Source organism: Rattus norvegicus, chromosome X, assembly GCF_036323735.1.
Source record: "Rattus norvegicus strain BN/NHsdMcwi chromosome X, GRCr8, whole genome shotgun sequence".
Classification (NCBI taxonomy): Eukaryota; Metazoa; Chordata; class Mammalia; order Rodentia; family Muridae; genus Rattus; species Rattus norvegicus.
In genome coordinates, this window is record NC_086039.1 from 35,768,682 (window position 1) to 35,790,886 (window position 22,205).

Here is a 22,205-nt window from a genome sequence, read left to right on the forward strand (position 1 = left end):
CATCAGTCCTTGGGTAGCTTGAAGTACAAGCCTGGCTGGCAATGAAACAAAGATACAATTGGTTTCTATGTAGGGGACTCCTGAATGGGTATTGAGAAACAGACTAGTGTCTGGTGTGCTTACAGCCTTACTTTACATCAGGGTGGGGAGCGTTGAAAGGGTGGTTTGGATCAGATAGAAGGGCCTTAAAAGCCATACTCAGGACTGAATTTTACATGGAGGGGTTTGGCACAAGGAGACTGGGAAGCACTTTGGAACTGTGGAGGGAATGCTGGTGAGTCAAGGTACACAGTCTAGAGCGGGACATGAACCTGGTAAAGTGAGAGCAGAGACTGAACTTACTAGCTGCAGGGGAAAGGGGACAGGAGATAGGAGAGGGGAGAGAGGGGCAGAGAGAGAGGAGCACAGAAGGGGGGGCAGAGAGAGAGGGGAGAGTTTCTTGGAGGTTTCTTCTAGCCCCTCCTACTAAAAATAAAAAAAAAATAGACTTCTTTTGTGGAGGCCTTTAAAAATACTTGGAAAAGAGAAGCATAGTCAAACCTTTGAACTATTCAAAAACTTTGTTACCTTAAATCTAGGAAAGAAAGTATTATTTTGGCCAAACTGGAACATGTGTGGACTGGCTACTTAGTACAGTCACTTAACCTTACAGAAAAAGGTAGGCGGGAAGCTATTTTAGTGACCTTTGATCTCCTTCTGGAACTGTGTCCATATTCTTCCCAAATGGCCAGTGAATTTTTCTATTTGTATCCAACATCCAGTTTAGTGTGCATCTGTAAGTTGCAAGGAAGTTGAGCTCATCCATTCTTTTTTGCCATGTCTTGCTTTCCACCTGAGAAAACAAACCCTACTCTGAAGGTTTGTATTGTATATTGGAAATCTGCACAGTCTGTAATCTAAGATCCAGCAGAGTGGTACATGTTTAGAGTAAGCTAAAGAAGATGGGTGAAGGAGGTAGCTTATGAAATATCTCCTGCTAATCCAGTAGCTAGATATATCACTTTTTAAACTTTAGATAGCATTAAAATGTTTCTACCCACACCTTAGAACTTTTCTATGGAGAAATTAACCAAAAACTACTTTGAATCTTTTTCAAATTTTTTTTTAAGATTTATTTATTTATTATATATAAGTACACGCTATAGCTGTCTTCAGATACACCAGAAGAGGGCATCGGATCTCTTTACAGATGGCTGTGAGCCACCATGTGGTTGCTGGGAATTGAACTCATAACCTCTGGAAGAGCAGTCGGGTGCTCTTAACCTAACCGCTGAGCCATCTCTCCAGCCCCTTGAATCTTAATGAACAAAACCAACAAAACAACACAACAGCAACCCCCTTCTGAAAGCAGCATGTCTTTTGGATTGCAAATTCTCAGGCTGATGAGGCTCTACTCCATAGGTAAATTCCAGAGCTTTATATTTATTTTCTCTTCTTTGAAGCGTGTGTATTTCAGAAAGGTCTTGGTATGTCTCTAGGAGGTTTGGTGTACAAAGAGCAAGAGTGGCTTAAGGACTGACTGTACTATGTGTCTGTCCTATTTTGGCTAAAGTGCAGTGATTCTAATAGTATACATTAAAATATAGAACCAAATGTAAATAAGGTGGTTTTCTGATGTCAGATATGGTGAGTTTTAAAGTACCCTGATGAGTTTTACCAGCAATTTCTGTTACCTGTTGTAAAACACTTTCTGGTTTGAAATAGTAGCTACAGTAAAGGAATAACTCAAAGTCAATTTGATAGTAAATTCGTACTTTTTAAAAAGTGTTTTCATTACATTTTATTTATTTCTCTCGCATGTGGGTGCATGTGGCATGGACGCACATTTCACGGTGTGCAAATGTGGTGCTCAGAGAACAGCCTACAGGGGTTGGTTCTCTCCTTTCTTCATATAGATCTTGGGGATAAAACTGAGGTGGTCAGGCTTTCTGGCAGGTGCCACTGCCTGCTGAAACATCTTGTGACCTCCTTCATTAATACTTTTTGAAATGTAATTATACACTTTATAAAATATAGTTCACTTGTTCACCCACAAAGGACTATAGTTATTTATATTAGGAGTTATCCTATAAGACAACTATTTTGATGCTGAAACTACATGAATGTTCTTGGTCATGTTTTCCATGTACAGCCTCATTTATAACGTAAGATGTGTAATTTACGTATTCATAGTAGTGGACAGATTATGAAACTCACCTACATTTTATTTTTGAGTGTAAGTTTCATTCCCTTGGTTGAGAATTGATTGTATTTTGGGTGTCTATTTTTTTGTGTTAGAAGTTAAAATAAAAGTTGTTCCTGGACTTGAAGAGAATTCATGTTAATGGGAAGGGAAGCAGAATGAAAGAAAGAACAAGAGTGGAATGGACAGTATAGAACTTTAAGTGAACTGTCATGAACCTAGCTTCAACAATTATTAACTCTTGGTTTTGCCCGATTTCCCCACATGCTCTGTCTTCTCTTCCTTTTTTGAAATACTTCCAAGACAAAGTATCCTGGGATGGGTATTTTTAGACATTTGAATAGAGTGCTTTTGGAATGCATTGGGAAAATAAACTATTATACCCAAGAGTTTAGGAAGGATCTGTGGAGAGAAATAGTTGAGTTCAGTCTAGGTGTGAAGGAAGATACTCTCATTATAGAGGACAGAACAGTACCATCAGTTACTGTACTGTTAAGTATTTATGTGCATTGTGCTTTTTTTGTTTCTCTGCAATGGGCACCTGAGGTGTAATTTACTAAGAAGTGACCTTAATTGTTAACTTTATTTTTGTGACACTGGGGTTGAATCTAGGGCTTTGTGCATGGTAGGTAATTATGCTGCCACTGAGTTTTATCCCTAGCTCTTGACCAGTTAACATTCAATTTTGGCAAACCGGGATAATGCATAAGTAGTGGTAATGACTAATCTGTTCTTTCTCCACTCCAATGACTTTCTAGACTTTGTACATTAGAACCTTCTCCCTTGAAAAGTCATCCATTCTCTTTTATAAAGAGAGGAACAGCCAACGTTTGTCATCTTTATTTTTGTCTTCAAAAGAGGAGGAATAATCAGTTCTGAAACATTTTGAGTAGGCAGAAATTAATGATTTGAATCAAAAGCCTCTCTGTAAACTAGAGGGAAAACACTCGACCATTGAGTACATGTAGGTTCCCGGGAGTAGGTTTTGGTTAGTTATACTGTGAAAACGTCAAGGTTTCATCATATAGCTTTGCCTCATTTTTCCTGTTATGAAATGGGGTTTTCAGTATCATTTTTCTTGTCTGTTTCAGATCACAGAACTGTGTGGTGCAAAGCGGGTTGGCTATTTTGGACCAACCCAGTTTTACGTTGCCCTGAAATTGATTGCTGCAGCACAGGCTGGCCTCCCTGTGAGGACAGAGAGTATTAAATGTGGTGAGTAGATCATATTTCTATGTTATATTATCTATAACAGGTTTCTTATTTGTGTGAATCTTTTTGGTGTGTCTAAGGCGTGTTCTGTAAGCTTTTGTGGAATTTCTCCTAGCTTCCTCTTACCTTCTCTGGTAATAAAATAAGGAAACTCATCAGGTAGCGTTAGTTTCTTTTCTTTTTTTTCAGATGGGGAAAATTCATAGTGAGCTGGGATTAGATCCTTTCAGCTGGTGGTTAAGATAGATTTTATTCTTTTTTTTTTTTTTCGGGGCTGGGGACCGAACCCAGGACCTTGTGCTTCCTAGGTAAGCGCTCTACCACTGAGCCAAATCCCCAACCTAGATTTTATTCTTTAGCCAGATGACACTGGGACAGAAATTCTCCAGACTGTGGCAAAATAATATTCCATTTAATTTCCACTTGAATGCCGGTAACATCATTTAAGACTCTGTTAGGGATTAGAGTAGAATAATGACGTGGCTGTCCCTGTCTCCCCTCCAATTCTGTGTGCTCATCTTTTAAATCTGGGTTCCTGAATTAGCTATTCTGAGGACTTAGGAGTTACCAAGATTTTGGCAGAACGAATTTAACTTCTCAAGAGTTCTTTTGCTTGTTTTGTTCTTTCTCATCCTGGGATGAAACCCAGGGCATCTTGTGCATGTTAGACAAAGGTTCTACCACTGAGCTCTGTTCCTCCCCTTCTTGGAGTTCTGAAGATCCAGGTGGTGACACAAGGGAAAGCATTTTAATCATTTGTCACTCTAAACTAAGCCAGTCAGAATTCTGATTCCCTGGAAGTGCTCAAGGAAATTGTGCAGAACCTCTTCTAGTCTGCTTGTCATGCTTCCCTTGAGAATAACCTAGACTACTTTAAATTCAAAGTGAAAAGATGCGAAATTTATATTTAATTAGCCCGGGCTCCATTCATGGAAGTGGAACTTTTGAGAGCTCTGTTGGTAATTCTTACATAAAATTAAGGTTGAGAATAACTTCACATGAGAGTCATGTGAAGCATTTCTAAGAACTTATAGAGTATGAATATATATTTCATGATATTGGCACACAGGGCACACCATTTAAGGGAACACATAATAATAATAATAATAATAATAATAATATTGTTTAAGTGCTAAATATGCATGTATATGACCCTACTGGCCAGTGCCTCCCTAATGCAGATACTAAGCATTTCTGGAGTCTCACCCTGGTTGCCACTAGAGTTAAATCGATAACTGGACAGGTTACCAGGTGAGTAGGAGTGTGACTTATGGAACACAAAGAATTCTGCTGTCTAGCCTTTCTGGAGAATGAACATATGTGAGAACCAAGGGAACGTTAGACTCAGTGCAGGGTAGGGTTCTTACCCTTTTTGTTGGTGCCACAAACCATTTTGGCAAATTGAATCCTTCTTGGGCTTTATTTTTATTTTAGGGCCTGGAATCAAACCCAGTGCCTTCGCCATACTAAGCATGTACTTTGCTACCGACCTCCACTCCAGCCCAGAACAATGTTTCAAATATGTTCAAAGGAATAGGATTATAAAAGAAACCAATTAACATATCTCAGCAATATACAGACATCTTTTTTCATCTTTATTAAATTGGGTATTTCTTTTTTTTATTTTTTATTTATCTTTATTAAATTGGGTATTTATTATTTACATTTCTAATGTTATTCCCTTTCCCAGATTTCAGGCCAACATCCCCCTAACCCCTCCCCCTCCCCTTCTCTATGGGTGTTCCCCTCCCCATCCTCCCCCCCCATTACTGCCCTCCCCCAACAATCACGTTCACTGGGGGTTCAATCTTAGCAGGACCAAGGGCTTCCCCTTCCACTGGTGCCCTTACTAGGCTATTCATTGCTACCTATGAGGTTGGAGCCCAGGGTCAGTCCATGTATAGTCTTTGGGTAGTGGCTTAGTCCCTGGAAGCTCTAGTTGCTTGGCATTGTTGTTCATATGGGGTCTCAAGCCCCTTCAAGCTCTTCCAGTTCTTTCTCTGATTCCTTCAACAGGGGTCCCATTCTCAGTTCAGTGTTTTGCTGCTGGCATTCGCCTATGTATTTGCCATATTCTGGCTGTGTCTCTCAGGAGAGATCTACATCCGGTTCCTGTCGGCCTGCACTTCTTTGCTTCATCCATCTTATCTAGTTTGGTGGCTGTATATGTATGGGCCACATGTGGGGCAGGCTCTGAGTGGGCGTTCCCTTAGCCTCTGTTCTAAACTTTGCCTCCCTATCCCCTCCTAAGGGTATTCTTGTTCTCCTTTAAAAGAAGGAGTGAAGCATTCACATTTTGATCATTCGTCTTGAGTTTCATATGTTCTGTGCATTTAGGGTAATTCAAGCATTTGGGCTAGTAGCCACTTATCAATGAGTGCATACCATGTGTGTTTTTCTGTGATTGGGTTAGCTCACTCAGGATGATATTTTCCAGTTCCATCCATTTGCCTATGAATTTCATAAAGTCATTGTTTTCGATAGCTGAGTAGTATTCCATTGTGTAGATGTACCACATTTTCTGTATCCATTCCTCTGTTGAAGGGCATCTGGGTTCTTTCCAGCTTCTGGCTATTATAAATAAGGCTGCTGTGAACATAGTGGAGTATGTGTCTTTGTTATATGTTTGTGCATCTTTTGGGTATATGCCCAAGAGAGTTATAGCTGGGTCCTCAGGTAGTTCAATGTCCAATTCTCTGAGGATTCTCCAGACTGATTTCCAGAATGGTTGTACCAGTTTGCAATCCCAACAACAATGGAAGAGTGTTCCTCTTTCTCCACATCCTTGCCAGTATCTGCTATCACCTGAGTTTTTTATCTTAGCCATTCTGACTGGTGTGAGGTGGAATCTCAGGGTTGTTTTGATTTGCATTTCCCTTATGACTAAAGATGTTGAACATTTCTTTAGGTGCTTCTCAGCCATTTGACATTTCTCAGCTGTGAATTCTTTGTTTAGCTCTGAACCCCATTTTTTAATAGGGTTATTTGTCTCCCTGTGGTCTAAATTCTTGAGTTCTTTGTACATTTTGGATATAAGGCCTCTATCTGTTGTAGGATTGGTAAAGATCTTTTCCCAATCTGTTGGTTGTCATTTTGTCCTAACAACAGTGTCCTTTGCCTTACAGAAGCTTTGTAGTTTTATGAGATCCCATTTGTCGATTCTTGATCTTAGAGCATAAGCCATTGGTGTTTTGTTCAGGAAATTTTCTCCAGTGCCCATGTGTTCCAGATGCTTCCCTAGTTTTTCTTCTATTAGTTTGAGTGTATCTGGTTTGATGTGGAGGTCCTTGATCCATTTGGACTTATGCTTTGTACAGGGTGATAAGCATGGATCGATCTGCATTCTTCTACATGTTAACCTCCAGTTGAACCAGCACCATTTGCTGAAAATGCTATCTTTTTTCCACTTGATGGTTTTGGCTCCTTTGTCAAAAATCAAGTGACCATAGGTGTGTGGGTTCATTTCTGGGTCTTCAATTCTATTCCACTGGTCTATCTGTCTGTCTCTGTACCAATACCATGCAGTTTTTATCACTATTGCTCTGTAATACTGCTTGAGTTCAGGGATAGTGATTCCCCCTGAAGTCCTTTTATTGTTGAGGATAGTTTTAGCTATCCTGGGTTTTTTGTTATTCCAGATGAATTTGCAAATTGTTCTGTCTAACTCTTTGAAGAATTGGATTGGTATTTTGATGGGGATTGCATTGAATCTGTAGTAGATCGCTTTTGGTAAAATGGCCCATTTTTACTATATTAACCCTGCCAATCCATGAGCATGGGAGATCTTTCCATCTTCTGAGATCTTCTTCAATTTCTTTCTTCAGAGGTTTGGAGTTCTTATCATACAGATCTTTCACTTGCTTGGTTAAAGTCACACCGAGGTATTTTATATTATTTGGGACTATTATGAAGGGTGTTGTTTCCCGAATTTCTTTCTCAGCTTGTTTCTCTTTTGTGTAGAGGAAGGCAACTGATTTATTTGAGTGAATTTTATACCCAGCCACTTTGCTGAAGTTGTTAATCAGGTTTAGTAGTTGTCTGGTGGAACTTTTGGGAAAACTTAAATATACTATCATGTCATCTGCAAATCGTGATATTTTGACTTCTTCCTTTCCAATCTGTATCCCTTTGATCTCCTTTTCTTGTCTGATTACTCTGGCTCGACGTCGAGAACTATATTGAATAAGTAGGGAGAGAGTGGGGAGCCTTTTCTAGTCCCTAATTTTAGTGGGATAGCTTCAAGATTTTCTCCATTTACTTTAATATTGGCTACTGGTTTGCTGTACATAGCTTTTACTATGTTTAGGTATGGGCCTTGAATTCCTGTTCTTTCCAGGACTTTTATCATGAAGGGGTGTTGAATTTTGTCAAATGCTTTCTCAGCATCTAATGAAATGATCCTGTGGTTTTGTTCTTTCAGATTGTTTATATAATGGATTACGTTGATGGTTTTCCGTATTTTAAACCATCCCTGCATACCTGGGATGAAGCCTACTTGATCATGATGGATGATTGTTTTGATGTGTTCTTGGATATTGTTTGCAAGAATTTTATTGAGTATTTTTGCGTTGATATTCATAAGGGAAATTTTTCTGAAGTTCTCTTTCTTTGTTGGGTCTGTGTGGTTTGGATATAAGAGTAATTGTGGCATCATAGAAGGAATTCAGTAGCAGTCCATCTGTTTCAATTTTGTGGAATAGTTTGGATAATATTGGTATGAGGTCTTCTATGAAGGTCTGACAGAATTCTGCACTGAACCCATCTGGACCTGGGCTCTTTTTGGTTGGGAGACTTTTAATGACTGCTTCTATTTCTTTAGGAGTTATGGGGTTGTTTAACTGGTTTATCTGTTCCTGATTTAAGATCGGTACCTGGTATTTGTCTAGGAAATTGTCCTGCAGATTTTCAAGTTTTGTTGAATATAGGCTTTTATAGTAAGATCTGATGATTTTTTGAATTTCCTCTGAATCTGTAGTTATGTCTCCCTTTTCATTTCTGATTTTGTTAATTTGGACACACTCTCTGTGTCCTCTCGTTAGCCTGGCTAAGGGTTTATCTATCTTGTTGATTTTCTCAAAGAACCAACTTTTGGTTCTGTTGATTCTTTCTATGGTCCTTTTTGTTTCTACTTGGTTGATTTCAGCTCTGAGTTTGATTATTTCCTGCCTTCTACTCCTCCTGGGTGTATTTGCTTCTTTTTGTTCTAGAGCTTTTAGGTGTGCTGTCAAGCTGCTGACATATGCTCTTTCCTGTTTCTTTCTGCAGGCACTCAGCGCTATGAGTTTTCCTCTTAGTATAGCTTTCATTGTGTCCCATAAGTTTGAGTATGTTGTACCCTTATTTTTCATTAAATTCTAAGAAGTCTTTAATTTCTTTCTTTATTTCTTCCTTGACCAGGTTATTGTTGAGTAGAGCATTGTTCAACTTCCATGTATATTTGGGCATTCTTCCCTTATTGTTATTGAAGACCAGCTTTAGCCTGTGGTGGTCTGATAGGATGCATGGGATTTTTTCTATCTTTCTGTATCTGTTGAGGCCTATGCAGACTTCTTTATGAAAAGCATTAAATAAGAGTTCCAGCAGTGGTTCAAACAGCTATAATGCCTGCAAAGCAGTAATGAACATATTTACAAATATAATGACCTGAAATGATGTCATAGGTGTTGGCTACCTCCATGCTTAATGGAAAGTTTTGACTTGAGTTAGGGTATGGGAATTAAAGTTATGTGTTTTCTTGCTCTTCTCTTGGTAAGAGACCGTTGATTTCTTTTCTGTAGTCACCTTGGATCTCTGAGCCGTGCTAGTGCGATGGTATGATTTCTCTTATCTTCAGGACTGTGTTTCTCCAAAATGGCTCATACTCTGTTGATAGTTTGGCACAATTTGAGATTGATAGAGAGAGAACCAGTAGGAAAGATGAGTAATTTATAGCATGAATGTGTTTATTTGTAAAAATCCCCCCTCTCTTGTTAGGCGTCCTCTTAATGAAATATGGCTTAGGGTAAAGCAGTTCATTGTTTTTGAGGCTGCTTTTCACTCTGTGGCCCAGATTGACCTTGAGCCCATGACTATACAACTGCTTCAGCCTCCCGAAGGACACCTGGGCTTAAAATTCTTGGCAAAGTCAGAATGTGGCAACTTTATGCTGGTACTTGGTGAGATGGTAGAAATTTTTACTGTTCTATGAAATCACAGAATTTATGAGTCATGTTATAATTTCAAACCTAGCTCAAGTAAAAAGATTCTTAGGCAAACCATTTTACTCTTGTGATTTCTGGCTGGAAAATGGCCATTCTCAACCCAAGGGACTTTTGCCTTCAGGAGATTTCAGCCAGTGTGTGCCAATATTTTTGTTTGTCATAAGAGTGGAGAGGATGCTACAGTCATCTAGGGGACAGAGGCCAGGGATGGTACTAAGTATCCTACACTATGGAACAAGGCCCATTCCCTCACCATAACAAACTATCCCGTCTACTCTGCAAGGAGGCACCAACACTGAGAAGGTCGCCTGTAGGATGAGGAGCAAGCCTTTTAGGGGTGGTGGGGTTTCTTATCTTGCCATCTCCCTGGCCTTTAGAGCCTGAGTGAGGGAAGCAATTTTGGAGCCGTGATTCTTGTTTCAGTTGTTTTCCTCTCATCAAACAAGAATTATTGTCTCCAAGAAAAACAGAAGCAGACATTCTCAAGTTGAACAGAGGGCTGCCAGGGAGGGGCCGACTGTGCACACTGCCTATTCGGCAGACTTTGTCTTTGAAGGCTTGAAGAGATGTCTTTTGAGTGGGACAAGCACTTTGTAAAAAAGCAACTCCTTAGGGTGGGTGGATGGGATGGCCAGGGGTGGAGTGAGCATCCCAGGGGGTGAGGAGGGAGTCAAGTGAGCCTGCTGGGTTCGTAATTCCTTCCCTAAGCAGAGATGGACATTTGGATACTAAATATTGCGTTGGGATTTCCCTTTAAGCCAAAGTAACTTGGGCCCTTTGGCCTAATGCTTTGCCTAATACCTCAGTTCTTTTCTTCTTAAAATTCAGTGGCCCCTTTAGCAGCTTCTTTCACACCTTCTCCCCTCTCAGCCTTCCTATGAACAAATCCCCCTGTGCATAATGATCCCCAACTGGATGACTGACCAATTGTGTTTTTAGGCCTCTTCTCCACGCATACCTTTGGCCTCAGCTTTTTTACGCCCTCCCTCCTCAAGGTCATGTCCAACCTTATGAACAGTACTTTCACCCTTATTTATGCTTGTTATAGAACTCTCTGGTAGAATTTTTAAAATTTTAAAAAAATAAACAAAATTACATTTGGGGCGTGTTGTGTGTGCTTGGGTGCTACAGTACGCGTGGAGATGTCAGAGGGCAGTTTTGGGGAGTTGATTCTTTCCTTCTACCACACGGGTCCCAGAGATCAAACTCAGGGCTTCAGGCTTGATGGTAAGCATCTTTACATGCTGAGCCATCTTGCTGGCCCATCTTTGACTCCTGCATCTAGTAAAGTCTCTGGATCTTTCCAGGAAACTACACACTGGCAGTGGGAAAGGAGTAAGGGCACAGGAAAGAAAATTTGGTATTTTAATTTATACGTTTGTTCTCTCTCCTTATCCTTTCTCTGACATACACACATATTTATGCAAGCCAAAACTCTTCAAGTGGTGTATTTTAATGATCTATATAGAGTATAACTACATATAATAATCCCTTGTATTATTTGAGCAAAACTCACTCATTTAATCGCATTTAACATTATACTAGTTCTTACTAAGATACAGAGTTCTGACCATAGTGACCCATTTTCCTTGTTGCTTATCCATTCCAGTATGGTGGGCAAGAGCCATGTGTGTCTCCTGAACACCTAAAATGTGACAAGCATCGAGGTATGCAGTAAGAAGAAAATCTACATTTGAGTTTGAAGAGTTTCCACTAAAAACAAATGTAAAATATTTCACTGATTTATGTTTATATTTTGGCTGTGCTGGGAATCAAACCTAGGGTTTTGAGTATGTTAGGCAGAGTGTTTTTGTCCCTGTGCTATATCAACTTCCTTCACCATTTTATGTCATATGTTGAAATCATATGGGGTTAAAGTGATTAAAATTAATTTGACTTTTAAAATTTTCATCTAAAATTAAAAAATTTTGTTATAAAATTCATATGGCATACAATTTCCCATCTTAACCATTTTATGTTTGAAATTTAGTAGTGTTTATTCACTTTTTTTATACATACAGTTTCTAGAAATTTCCCACCTCCCATTGTAAAGTGGAAAATCTGATTAAACAACACTCATTCCCTGTCACTCCTTTTCTCTGGTAACTACTGTACAGCTTTATAGTGCCCTAAAACTTTTTGTTCAATGACTAAGGGCACTTTCTCTGCAAGCTTGAGGACCTGAACAAAAAGGTAAGCAAGGACAGCCCCAAAGTCTTAGTGAATCATATAGAAGCCAGTACTGTGACTGCTGAAAGTTGTGTCTTACAGCTCAGTCTGCAAAATGGACATAAAACACAGACAAGAGTATACAAAATACTTTTTACCGTGGACTGCCCATGAAGAGATAGGTCCACTTCAAGTGTTTCTTCAGGAAAATGAAAGCCAAAAGATGCTTGGTATCTATAAGCTCCCTGGCCAATGCATCTGGTCCAGAGAGCAATGGAATGCATGCATAGCATTACAAACATTAACAGCTGTACCCAAACTCCACAATACCCTTAGGGACACTGTCACTTCACACATTCCCCCACTTTGGCTATGGCATTTCCCCAGAATCATTTCAATTCCCAGAACCTATGTAAAAACTTGGACATGGTTGAGTGTGCTTGTAACTCTAGCACAATGGAAGGAGATGGAAACATCCCAATGGGTTTCTGACCAGCCAGTGTGACTGAAAGAGCAAGCATTCTCCAATTCAATAAGAGATCCTGTCTCAAATCAATAAAAGTAGACTGCAGTAGATAATGACAGATGTTGTAAAAAAGATCAGAAAAAAAAAGAAAAAAAAATCAAACAGTAGTTAAGAACACTTGCTGTTCTTACCTTGTATTTCATGTGTTAATTTAATTAGGATTGGGGTATAAGAGTCTAAGCGGTGACTACAAAACAACCTTTTGTGATCATTTGCCAGGCACTACTTTATAGTAGGTGCTCTTTCTATAGAGCTTCACTATCAAAAGCAGTGTACAGGTGACAAAAAATATTCAAACCAAAGACATGAAGTTTTACCTTTTTTCAAGCTTGTAGCAGCTTCAGGGAGACAATACTGTCATGAGTTGCCAAGGATAAGATATATAGTTACAATTCTGCTAAGCGAGAGTTGTTTAAAATCCCAGGACTGAAGAAAGTCCAGGAAGAATTCAGCCTTATTGTGTTTTTCACTGTCTGGTGGCCATCTGGAGGTAAAAGCTTGTTTCCTAGGCAAAGGATTCTGGAGAAATGCCATAGCCAAAGTGGGGGAATGTGTGAAGTGACGGTGTCCTTAAGGGTATTGTGGAGTCCTGGTACAGCTGTTAATGTTTGTAATGCTATGCATGCATTCCACTGCTCTCTGGACCAGATGCATTGGCCAGGGACCTTATAGATACCAAGCATCTTGACATTTTTGCTTGAAGAAATATTTCAAGTAGACTGATAATTTCATGGTCAGACCAGAGTACAGAGTATTTTGTATGCTCTTGTCCTATATTTTACATCCATTTGTGAGACCCATCTGAAAGAGATATTTCTGTGAACAGAGCCACAGAATGGGCTTCTGTGTGACTCATCAAGACTCTGCTGTTTCTTTTTACCTTTTTCCTTTTGAAATCCATTTCTGCCTTCAGTGCTGGAGAGCTGCCCATCGTTGGGAAACATCCAAACATTAAAACTGGTGACTATCTTTCTTTAGAGAGGAGTCTTGATTTAAGTTTTTCGGATTGATTTATCTATTTATGTCTTTTGGGTCCTTAGCTGATTGATCACACAGGGATTTGTCATAATTGCCTACCTCTTTGAATCAAATGTGGACATAGCAACTAAAAATAAACACGTGTATATTAGAGAACCAGGGGCCTTCTTTGCCTGGGGAATAGCATACTTGCTGTTGCTAAGATGTTTCCTGGCTTTAGCACAGCATCCATCTTTGGAAGCACAGCTGTGTTTTTGGAGTGGAGGGATGACAGAAGTGCATAGGCACACTGGGAATTATCCGGCACAATGGCTACAGATGCAAATCATTATGTCTAATCCACAGCATTATCCTTATTTGTGTGGATCTTTGTGTCACATGCTTGTGTGTGACCTGCTGTGCTGAGAACTAGAAGCATGCCAAAGAATCATTTTCATTTTCAGAATAGTTTGTCAGAATTTGAAAGATAAGTAAATATACCAGGCAGACCATTTTTGCACTTTGAGTGGCCAGTGGTTTTGACTTTGGAATCTGGCTAAATGTTAGAATAATTGCTCTGACTGCATAATACTTTCTTATCAACAAAGCAAACAGAGATTGGGTGTGAAAATTCAAAAAAAGAATTATATTGAGTGCGGAACTATTTAACCCAGTAAGTTTGCTCCAGGAATGGGGGTCATTAATGTAGGTCATTGGCAAGCACCAGATTGCTGGGGTTCAAACTGTGTCTTGCCCAGAGGTGAGTTGTGTGGTTCTGGGAGACAGTATGTAGCTTCTTCCCATCAGTCTCTACAGCTGTAGAGGGAGTTGCTAATTATAGTTTATCTTACAGAATTGCAGTGAAGATGAATGGGTTGGTATTTGCAGTCCCCTAACACTGCATCTGGTGTATTTAAGCATGTATAAGCTTTGCTTGCTATCGTTGCCTCTTGTTTTGATAAAATTTCACATCCTTTTTTTTTTTTTTTGGTCAGGATCAAGTGGGAGCTAGTCCCAACTCTGAATTTTTTCTGTGATGATTTAGCAGCATGGGAAAATGTTATGCTGGAATACCTTAGTTAAGCGTTACATTTCTTTCTTGTGACATTATTATAGAAGTCTCCATTGTGCCTGAATGAAAATTTAAACTATATTTAGTGCTCTGGAATTTTCCCTTAAACTGATTTATTTTGGGCCACCGAGCTCCCCGTTTTACAGTTTTAAGGTAAAGCCTCACTTAAGCTTTTCTCCTTCTCTTTCTAAAGAACTGCCTCTGCCTCGCTTTGTGATGTCGAAGAATGATGCTGAGATGCGGGTTGGGAACCCAGCTGAGCTGCATGGAACGAAGGTTCAGATTCCGTACTTAACATCCGAGAAAAATTCCTTCAAAAGACTGGATGATGAGGAGAAACAGGTAAAGGTGTCTGATTTGGCACATTCATTTGATTCTGACCGTGAGGCCTCATGTAGCACAGCCTCTTGTCTGTTGCCAAACTCCCAGCAAATATTGCCATCTGGAACACAATTACAGACTTGGAAGTGAGCCAGGAAAGTTTTCTTGCAGCAAAAGAAGCTGACACATAGGAATTACTGCTAGCCACCCACTGGCCCTTTAGAATCTGCCTTAGTGTAGACTTGCGCCTCAAATAGTACCATTGATCTAATCTACTTATTTGATTTATCTAGGTCAGTGGTTTTCTAAATAGGTTCATTGACATGCAACTTCTAATACAACGTGGGAACAAATAACAAAGCTAAAGCAAGTGCCCCCCTCCAAAAAGAAGCTCCAAAGGAGTCTATGATCAAACATGGTTGGAAAGTACGTCCTCATATCCCATTCTTATGGGAAAGACGAACTCAGTCTTGGAAATTTAGAATGTATATTAACAGGCAGGTTCTATTGTAAAGAGACCTGGAAATCTATGTTTACTAAACTCTTTTTTTTAAATCAGGGAGTCTTTTCCTGGGAAACATATGTAGAACAACATCTCTGCAAATGCTATTACCTACTTACCAGGCTTGGAACCAGAATAGGGAGGATGGGCTTGATTGCAGTCATCAGGTGGTAATTAATGAAGACAAATGGATGCCATTAGAGTGGGCCCATCAGGAAGAAACAGTCATCATGCTCTAACTCATTCTTTTGATAAAGAGACGTTCAGAGAATCAGATTATATTCAGCAGTGTCTTCTGTAAGGTAAAGGAACATGCTATATTTTAGGAAGAATTGAATCAAGATGTTTTAAAATACAATGAATATTCAATGGTTATATTAGAAAATTAGCATATGGGACTGGAGAGATGGCTCAGCAGAGGTCCTGAGTTCGATTCCCAGCAACCACATGGTGGCTCACAACCATCTGTAATGAGATCAGGTGCCCTCTTCTGGTGTGTCTGAAGACAGCAACAGTGTACTCACAGACATAAAATAAATCTTTTTTAAAAAGAAAGTTAGCATACATGGTTTACTTTGATGGTCTTGGATATTCAAAGTTGCAAGTTTCTTTATTTTATTTACTTTTTGACACACGGGGTTTGTCTTGTATACCCCAAGCTGGCATCAGACTTACCTGGTCTTCCTGCCTTCTGAATGCTGAATTACAGGTGTGCTTCATCATGCCTGGCCAAAGTTTGATGTTTATAATTAAAATAGCTGTATCTCATTTTGTTAAACAACTCCAATGTAAGGTTGCGTTAATCATTTAAGTGGCATATTACAAAGACACAGGAATTTGTAGTCAGTATACTTTGGTATGAGTCTATATCAGCATTTGGAGAGGACTGAGGACACACTGTCTCACCATGGTAGATTCCCCGGAAAGTTTCCAGGTCTTATCACAGATCATGGATTTGTTATTACATTAAACAATCCAATATAGTCTCAGGGTTATAAAAAGTATCATTTCTCTGTTCTTTGGGTACCTCACATTTACAGTCTATTGGTAGTCCTTAAATAAATAAAAAGAGGAGGATGAGGTAGAGGAGGAAGAAGAGGAGGAAGAAGAAGAAGAGGAGGAGGAGGAGGAAGAGGAGGAGGAGGAAGAGGAAGAGGAAGAGGAGGAAGAGGAGGAGGAGGAGGAGGAGGAGGGGGGCCAAATCTAGTAAACAGGCCCAGGCTGTTTATCTGGCCTAGAGTCCTGTATCACATTCATAGTTGAGTTGGGATTCCAATTGTATTTGTGAAGGCTTTCATCTCTCTTAGTATTTTGGAGCATCTTAGATGGAGTGGCTATGTTTTAGAGTCTCTCACTGTGAAAGGACTCCCCAAGATTTAATTTTGTCTAATAAGCTCTAAGAATACCCACCGTTAAACATTAAACATTTAAAGTACAAATTTTATTGGATTTTCTGGATTTATATTTGTTGAATACAAACTCAGTAAATAGGAATCTTAAAAAGGAAGACTCATTAATTCATTAACTGAATGAAAATGGAATCTGTTCACAATTGAGGTTTATGAATATTCCTTCATGTGATCAGTGTCTTTCATTTTCCAGAGGAAAATATTATTGGGCTAACTGAGAGCATTTCAGGCTGGTATTAGTAATTTAGGTAGCACAGCACTGGCGAGACTGTATTCTCTGGGTGCCTTTTGAATGAATATTTGATATTACCTTTTTGCTATGCTGCATTTTTGAGGAAACATTTCTCCCCATTTGTTAAATCAGCCAGGTCACCAGCCGTAGTCACATTTGCTTCTTAAACTGCAGCTCAGAATGCCAGGCTTCTCCAGTGGTTGCCTCTGAACTCTGCTCTGGTTCTTTGAAGCAGGAAACACCGTCTCCCAGGATGTCACCCCTCGCTTCCCCTCCTTCTTCCCCGCCTCATTACCAGAGGGTGCCCTTGAGCCATGGCTACAGCAAACTGCGGAGCGGCACAGAACAGATGCATCCAGGTAAGAGGCGACCGACCAGGGGGCCAGCTGTCACAAGCCATGTCTTAGAGTCTTCTTAATCTACCAGGCAGCAATGCCACCAGCTGCTTAATTTCCTGATTTAATTACTCTTGTCTTTGGAAACATGGCTCAATTTCATTTTATATTTTCAAGCAAAGTTTTTTTTAAATGAAATTAAACATCTCTCAGTAATGCTTTGTTTCCTAGTCTGGAAGCTGGTTTGTCTGTAGACTTGTAAACAACTATTTAGATGATTTAATATTTCATATTCAAAAAGCGTTAAAGAAATGTAGCATGTAAAGGGGTTGTATTTTTATGAGAAGTGTCATTTCCTTCTGCAAGGACACTAAACATATTTACTCAGTAAACTGCTTTTATGAAAATTCTTTAAAAAATACAACTATGCAAAAAACAAAGGAGTTGACCCAATCTTTAAGGAGTGGGGACATAAATGAAAATACTGCGCTTCTATGTTTTAGGATAAGGATACAGGAAATGCTAATGGTAGTGCTTTGCTGAGGAATATGAAGCATGCACAGTTATGGGGCTGTCTCCTTGCTCAGATTCATGCTCTCTTGGTGATTTCTGGGGTAAAAAGCAGGACTCAGTCCTCAGGATGACTTGCAGAGTTGGCTGCTCAGACTGCAATGTGTGAAAGTCCATAAATTCACTGCAGCACCTTGCTCTTCTGTGGTTTGCATCCCTAGTTTCAGATAATGACCGGTTAAATGTATTCTAGAGTAGAATGTCCTGTAGCCCCCTGCCCAACTTGTGGGATTTGGAGGAAATGACTCAGTTTCTGCAGGATTTTGCTGCGTTAGAAAAAAAAAGCAATGACTTCTAGAGGGTCACAGAAATAAAACGATATTCTAGGTTAAACTAAAGAGATGCTGTCCTTTTGCTGAGAAAAGCAGGTTATGAAAAGAGCTTTGGGTTAGAACCAGAAGGTTGGGTTTGGGAGGTCCCTGAATGACTTTAAGCAAACCATTGAGCTTCTATGAACCATATTTTTTTCTTTTAAAAACAGTGATGAGGGTGTTAAAAAAGATTCAGTGGGAATATGAATGTAAACTCATATACATCCTATGAAATGCAAGATAGTCTTCCTAATAGATAAAAAGTTCTCCTGAAAATCATCTATCTCGTTGGTGTACGGAACTGCACAGGGTTGAGAATTCATTCCCCTCTTGTAGTACTTTCCCTTGAATGATTTGCCTTTTAAGAAAGAAGTACAATTGTTTCTTCTATTTCAAATCTAATCTGGGCTTAGAAATTAATGTTTAGTCCACAGGTAAATCCATCTGTATTCTATTAAGTCAGCCTATCATTAAGTTCTACCTTGTTTGTGTCCTCTATTTCCTGCTCTATCCTATGCTAAGCGGGCTCCCATCCCTGCAGCACTGAAGAGACAGCCTGCTTCCACCCTTTCTGGACTTTGAGGAGTTGATGCCAAGGCTCTGTATGCCCTCGTTCATTTTTATATTTTCTTTGAAAACAGTAAAATCTGTATATGACAAGCTGCACATATTTAAATATTTAAATTTTAACAAATGGCTATGCTCATGTAGGTACCAGTGACATAAAACCATCCCATTGCACTGCACATGCCTCTTTCCAACCACATCCTACCCTGAAATGCAGCACTGTTAGAACCTCTATCATTTTTGATTAGTTTTGCTTCTATAACTTTATGCAAAAGGAAATGGGCAGACTTATCCTACTTGTGTCTGCTGCCTTCTCAATGTAACAGTCAAATTCCTATCATTGTGTTGATAGTTCCTTTCATCTTATTATTCAGAAGGTGTCATTGAAAGGATAATCAACGATTAACGGTCCTTCTCCTGTTGATGAACATTTGGGCAGTCTGTAGTATTCGGCTATTATGAAAAAGGATACCATCAATATTTGTTCATGAGTCTTTTTATGATTTACATTGTCATTTCCTTGACACTTAGGAGTAGAATATTTGGGTAGGGGTATAAAAAACAGCCACAGTTCCACTTTGAAACTGAACTTCAGAGTAATGACATCTTCAGGGTTCTAAAAAACAGTCCTCTCCTTGGAGAAAGATGATGTGTCTATTTCCACGTGAAACCTCTTGTAAAGGAATTGAAGAATTACTTGTTTTGCTTTTGACTTGCATATTTTGGGTTTCATTTGATAATGAAGAGAGTTAAGGCACTAAATAAAATGCGCCTTTTTCCTGAGTGTAGCTTGAGTTGAGGAGCAAGGAAGAAATCAGATTACTGCTGGCCTGCTTTGTTGTTCATGTAGCTAAACAGAGCACATTCCTTAGATAGATGGCTGGTTTAGATACCCACAGGCAGCCTTGGCCAACCCAGCCTTTCCCCATAGTAGAAGAAGAACCTGTCTGTCTTAAGTCTGCTTCTGTCTAGCTGAGTTTTCATTGAAGCCTGACTGGCAAAATACATCTGTCTCTCCATGTTAAGATCTCTATAGGTAACAGATTTGAGCTGAGGTTCACATGGTACTCTCTTCCCCTATGGTCTCCTTTGAGTGGTTGATGAACCCTCCCTGTTACAGGAAGTTCAGGTCCATGAGTTTCATTAGAACTTATGAGCACTAGGATCCTAGCTATGCTTTGGCATGCTGTGCTTAAAACTTTTTGGTAAGATTCAGTTGATATGAAGGGTTTATTGTGGTTCCATCAACATGGAAAAAAACTTAATTGTCAGACGAAAATGCTTGCCTATAGGTTGAACAATGCGTTGAAGACTTGGATTATGTACTATCTATGAAATTCTCTTTTGTAGTTTTACATTTATATGTACTCCTAGTAGGTTCTGAAGTACACTAAATGCGTTGCCAGACAATCATTTAGATATTTTCATCTGTTATAATTTGGTGTTCTAGTTGCTAGGAAGAAACGCAAAGTGTAATTGTGACCTTGAATGGTTTGCTGCTTCCTTGCTTGCTTTCTTTCTTTCTTTCTTTCTTTCTTTCTTTCTTTCTTTCTTTCTTTCTTTCTTTCTTTCTTTCTTTCTTCTTCACTTCCTTTATTCTCTCTCCTTTCCCTCCTTCCTTCCTTCCTTCCTTCCTTCCTTCCTTCCTTCCTTCCTTCCTTCCTTCCTTCCTTCCTTCCTGTTCCTTTTCTTTCCTTTCTTTTCTCTACTTTCTTTTTTGAGACAGGGTCTCATGAGTACCAGTCCATCCTCCTGCCTGCTAAGCTTGCAGGCATGCACCCTAGTCCAGCCTGTTGGGTGTTCTTGATGTGTTATTGTTGTACATTCTTTATTTTGAAACCATCAGACCATGCTAAATGTGGTACCATAACCGCCACCTCTGCTCACCACCCGATCTTATTTATAAGTAAGTTACAGAAGAAGCACTTTATATATTTTAAGTCCTCAAAGTGTTAGCCCACAGAGATGAGAAATGGTTTCATTTTGGGTGATAATTTCTCCTTTCTGTTAGAGCTGGTTATATTTAACTGTCTTGTTACCATATTGGCAGGGCCATTATTATGTGTTCTGGAAATAAAAGGAATATAGAATATCATTCATTTTTTGTGGCTTAGAAACTTATTTTAAAGGTAGTAAAATAATTTAAAATAATTTGGTTATTTATTAGAATAATAAATATATAATGCATTTATTCATTTTGTATCCTTGGTTTTTACATTCTGTACAGTAAAGAAGAAAACCATTTATTTTTATAGTAAATCATAACATTAAGTTTTAGTGTTCAATGTTCATATTAATTTTCTTTGGGGGTTATATGATGAATTGAATACATTTAAATAGGGAGGTATTTATAAATTTTAACTAGATTTTAGTATTTATCTATAATTTTAAAAGAATTACAAGCCTTATTTTTTATTTAAAAAAAATCTCACCTTTATTTTTATGTAATGTTTGCAAGTGTTTTGCCTGCATGTGTATTCGTACACCAAATGTATGCGGTGCTGGTGGAGGCCAGAAAAGGGTGTTGGATCCCCTGGAATTGGAGTTATAGGTGGTTGTGAACTACCATGTGGGTGCTGAGAATTGAACTTGGTCCTCGGAAAGAGGAACCAGTACTCTTAAACCAGTAAGTCATCTCTCTAGCTCTCAGAAAACTTAATTTAAAAAAATCATTGCAAAATAAAAAAAAATTGAGGAAACTCCTTTTCCTACTGGAAGTGTTCATAAATACAGAGCACAGAGAAAGTTCATCTACAATGTTATCTTCTGGGGTTGGAGAATTATTCATTGATTAAGAGTATTGACTGATCTTCCAGAGGACCTGGGTTCAGTTCTCAGCACCCATAGTGAAGCTTGCAGCTCTCTATAACTCCAGGTCTGGGGAATTCAGTGCCCTTTTTCTGGTCTCCATGGGCTTCAAGCACACACATGTTGTATAGGCATACATGAAGGTAAAACATCCAAATACTCAAAGTAAAATGATACTTTTTTTTCTTTTCTTTTTTTTTTTTCCGGAGCTGGGGACTGAACCCAGGGCCTTGCGCTTGCTAGGCAAGCGCTTTACCACTGAGCTAAATCCCCAACAAAATGATAATTTTTAATATGTATTGATGATATGTATAAGCATTAAGCTCACGTCAAATAGGCAGTACATTCCAGTCTCAATTTCCTTTCCATAAAAAATGATAGTGTAGTTCCTGTGCTTAATTGGGAGGGATGAAATGTACAACTCAATTAGGGGGAAATACTTTTTTGGATTCCTGAGTTTTCAACTTGATGTACAGTTAAGTTTTACTCATTCCTAATTCATTTTTAAACCCAATGCTATTTTTCCCCTTTATTTTTCTCTCCCCAAATGAATGTAAACTTTTGCATTACATTGGTAAAAGAAGCAACTGGTGTCTGGATTCATTGGTTTTTAAGTGATAGGGGATCCAATGACAGTAGTGCACGACATGCTTCAGGTTTGATCCCACTAGACGAAAAGAAGGAGGAAGTCAAAAATAGCGCATCAGCCATCCAGGCAAAGTCCAGCCCGTCCCTAGATAGAGTTTATCCTGCTGGAAGTGCTGAGTAGTCAAAGCAGGCCTTGGTTTAATTCTCACCTACAGCCAGTATTCAATTTAGGCTAAAATCACTT

At 39.1% G+C, this 22,205-nt stretch overlaps 1 protein-coding gene across 15 annotated transcripts in view; it reads left to right on the forward strand.

The window, feature by feature from the left end:
• The window catches only part of Reps2 (RALBP1 associated Eps domain containing 2), a 272,844-nt gene that overhangs the window by 87,422 nt on the left and 163,217 nt on the right, over positions 1 to 22,205 (forward strand). For 8 of the 15 annotated variants that reach the window (XM_039100469.2, XM_039100474.2, XM_039100476.2 and 5 more), the window contains exons 2-4: positions 3,274 to 3,397; positions 14,512 to 14,660; positions 17,015 to 17,141. In XM_039100469.2, the coding sequence (XP_038956397.1) occupies positions 3,274 to 3,397; positions 14,512 to 14,660; positions 17,015 to 17,141 (400 nt within the window). The remainder of the gene's footprint in view (positions 1 to 3,273; positions 3,398 to 14,511; positions 14,661 to 17,014; positions 17,142 to 22,205) is intronic. The other 7 variants (XM_063280136.1, XM_063280135.1, XM_063280137.1 and 4 more) reach the window with 1 other exon arrangement.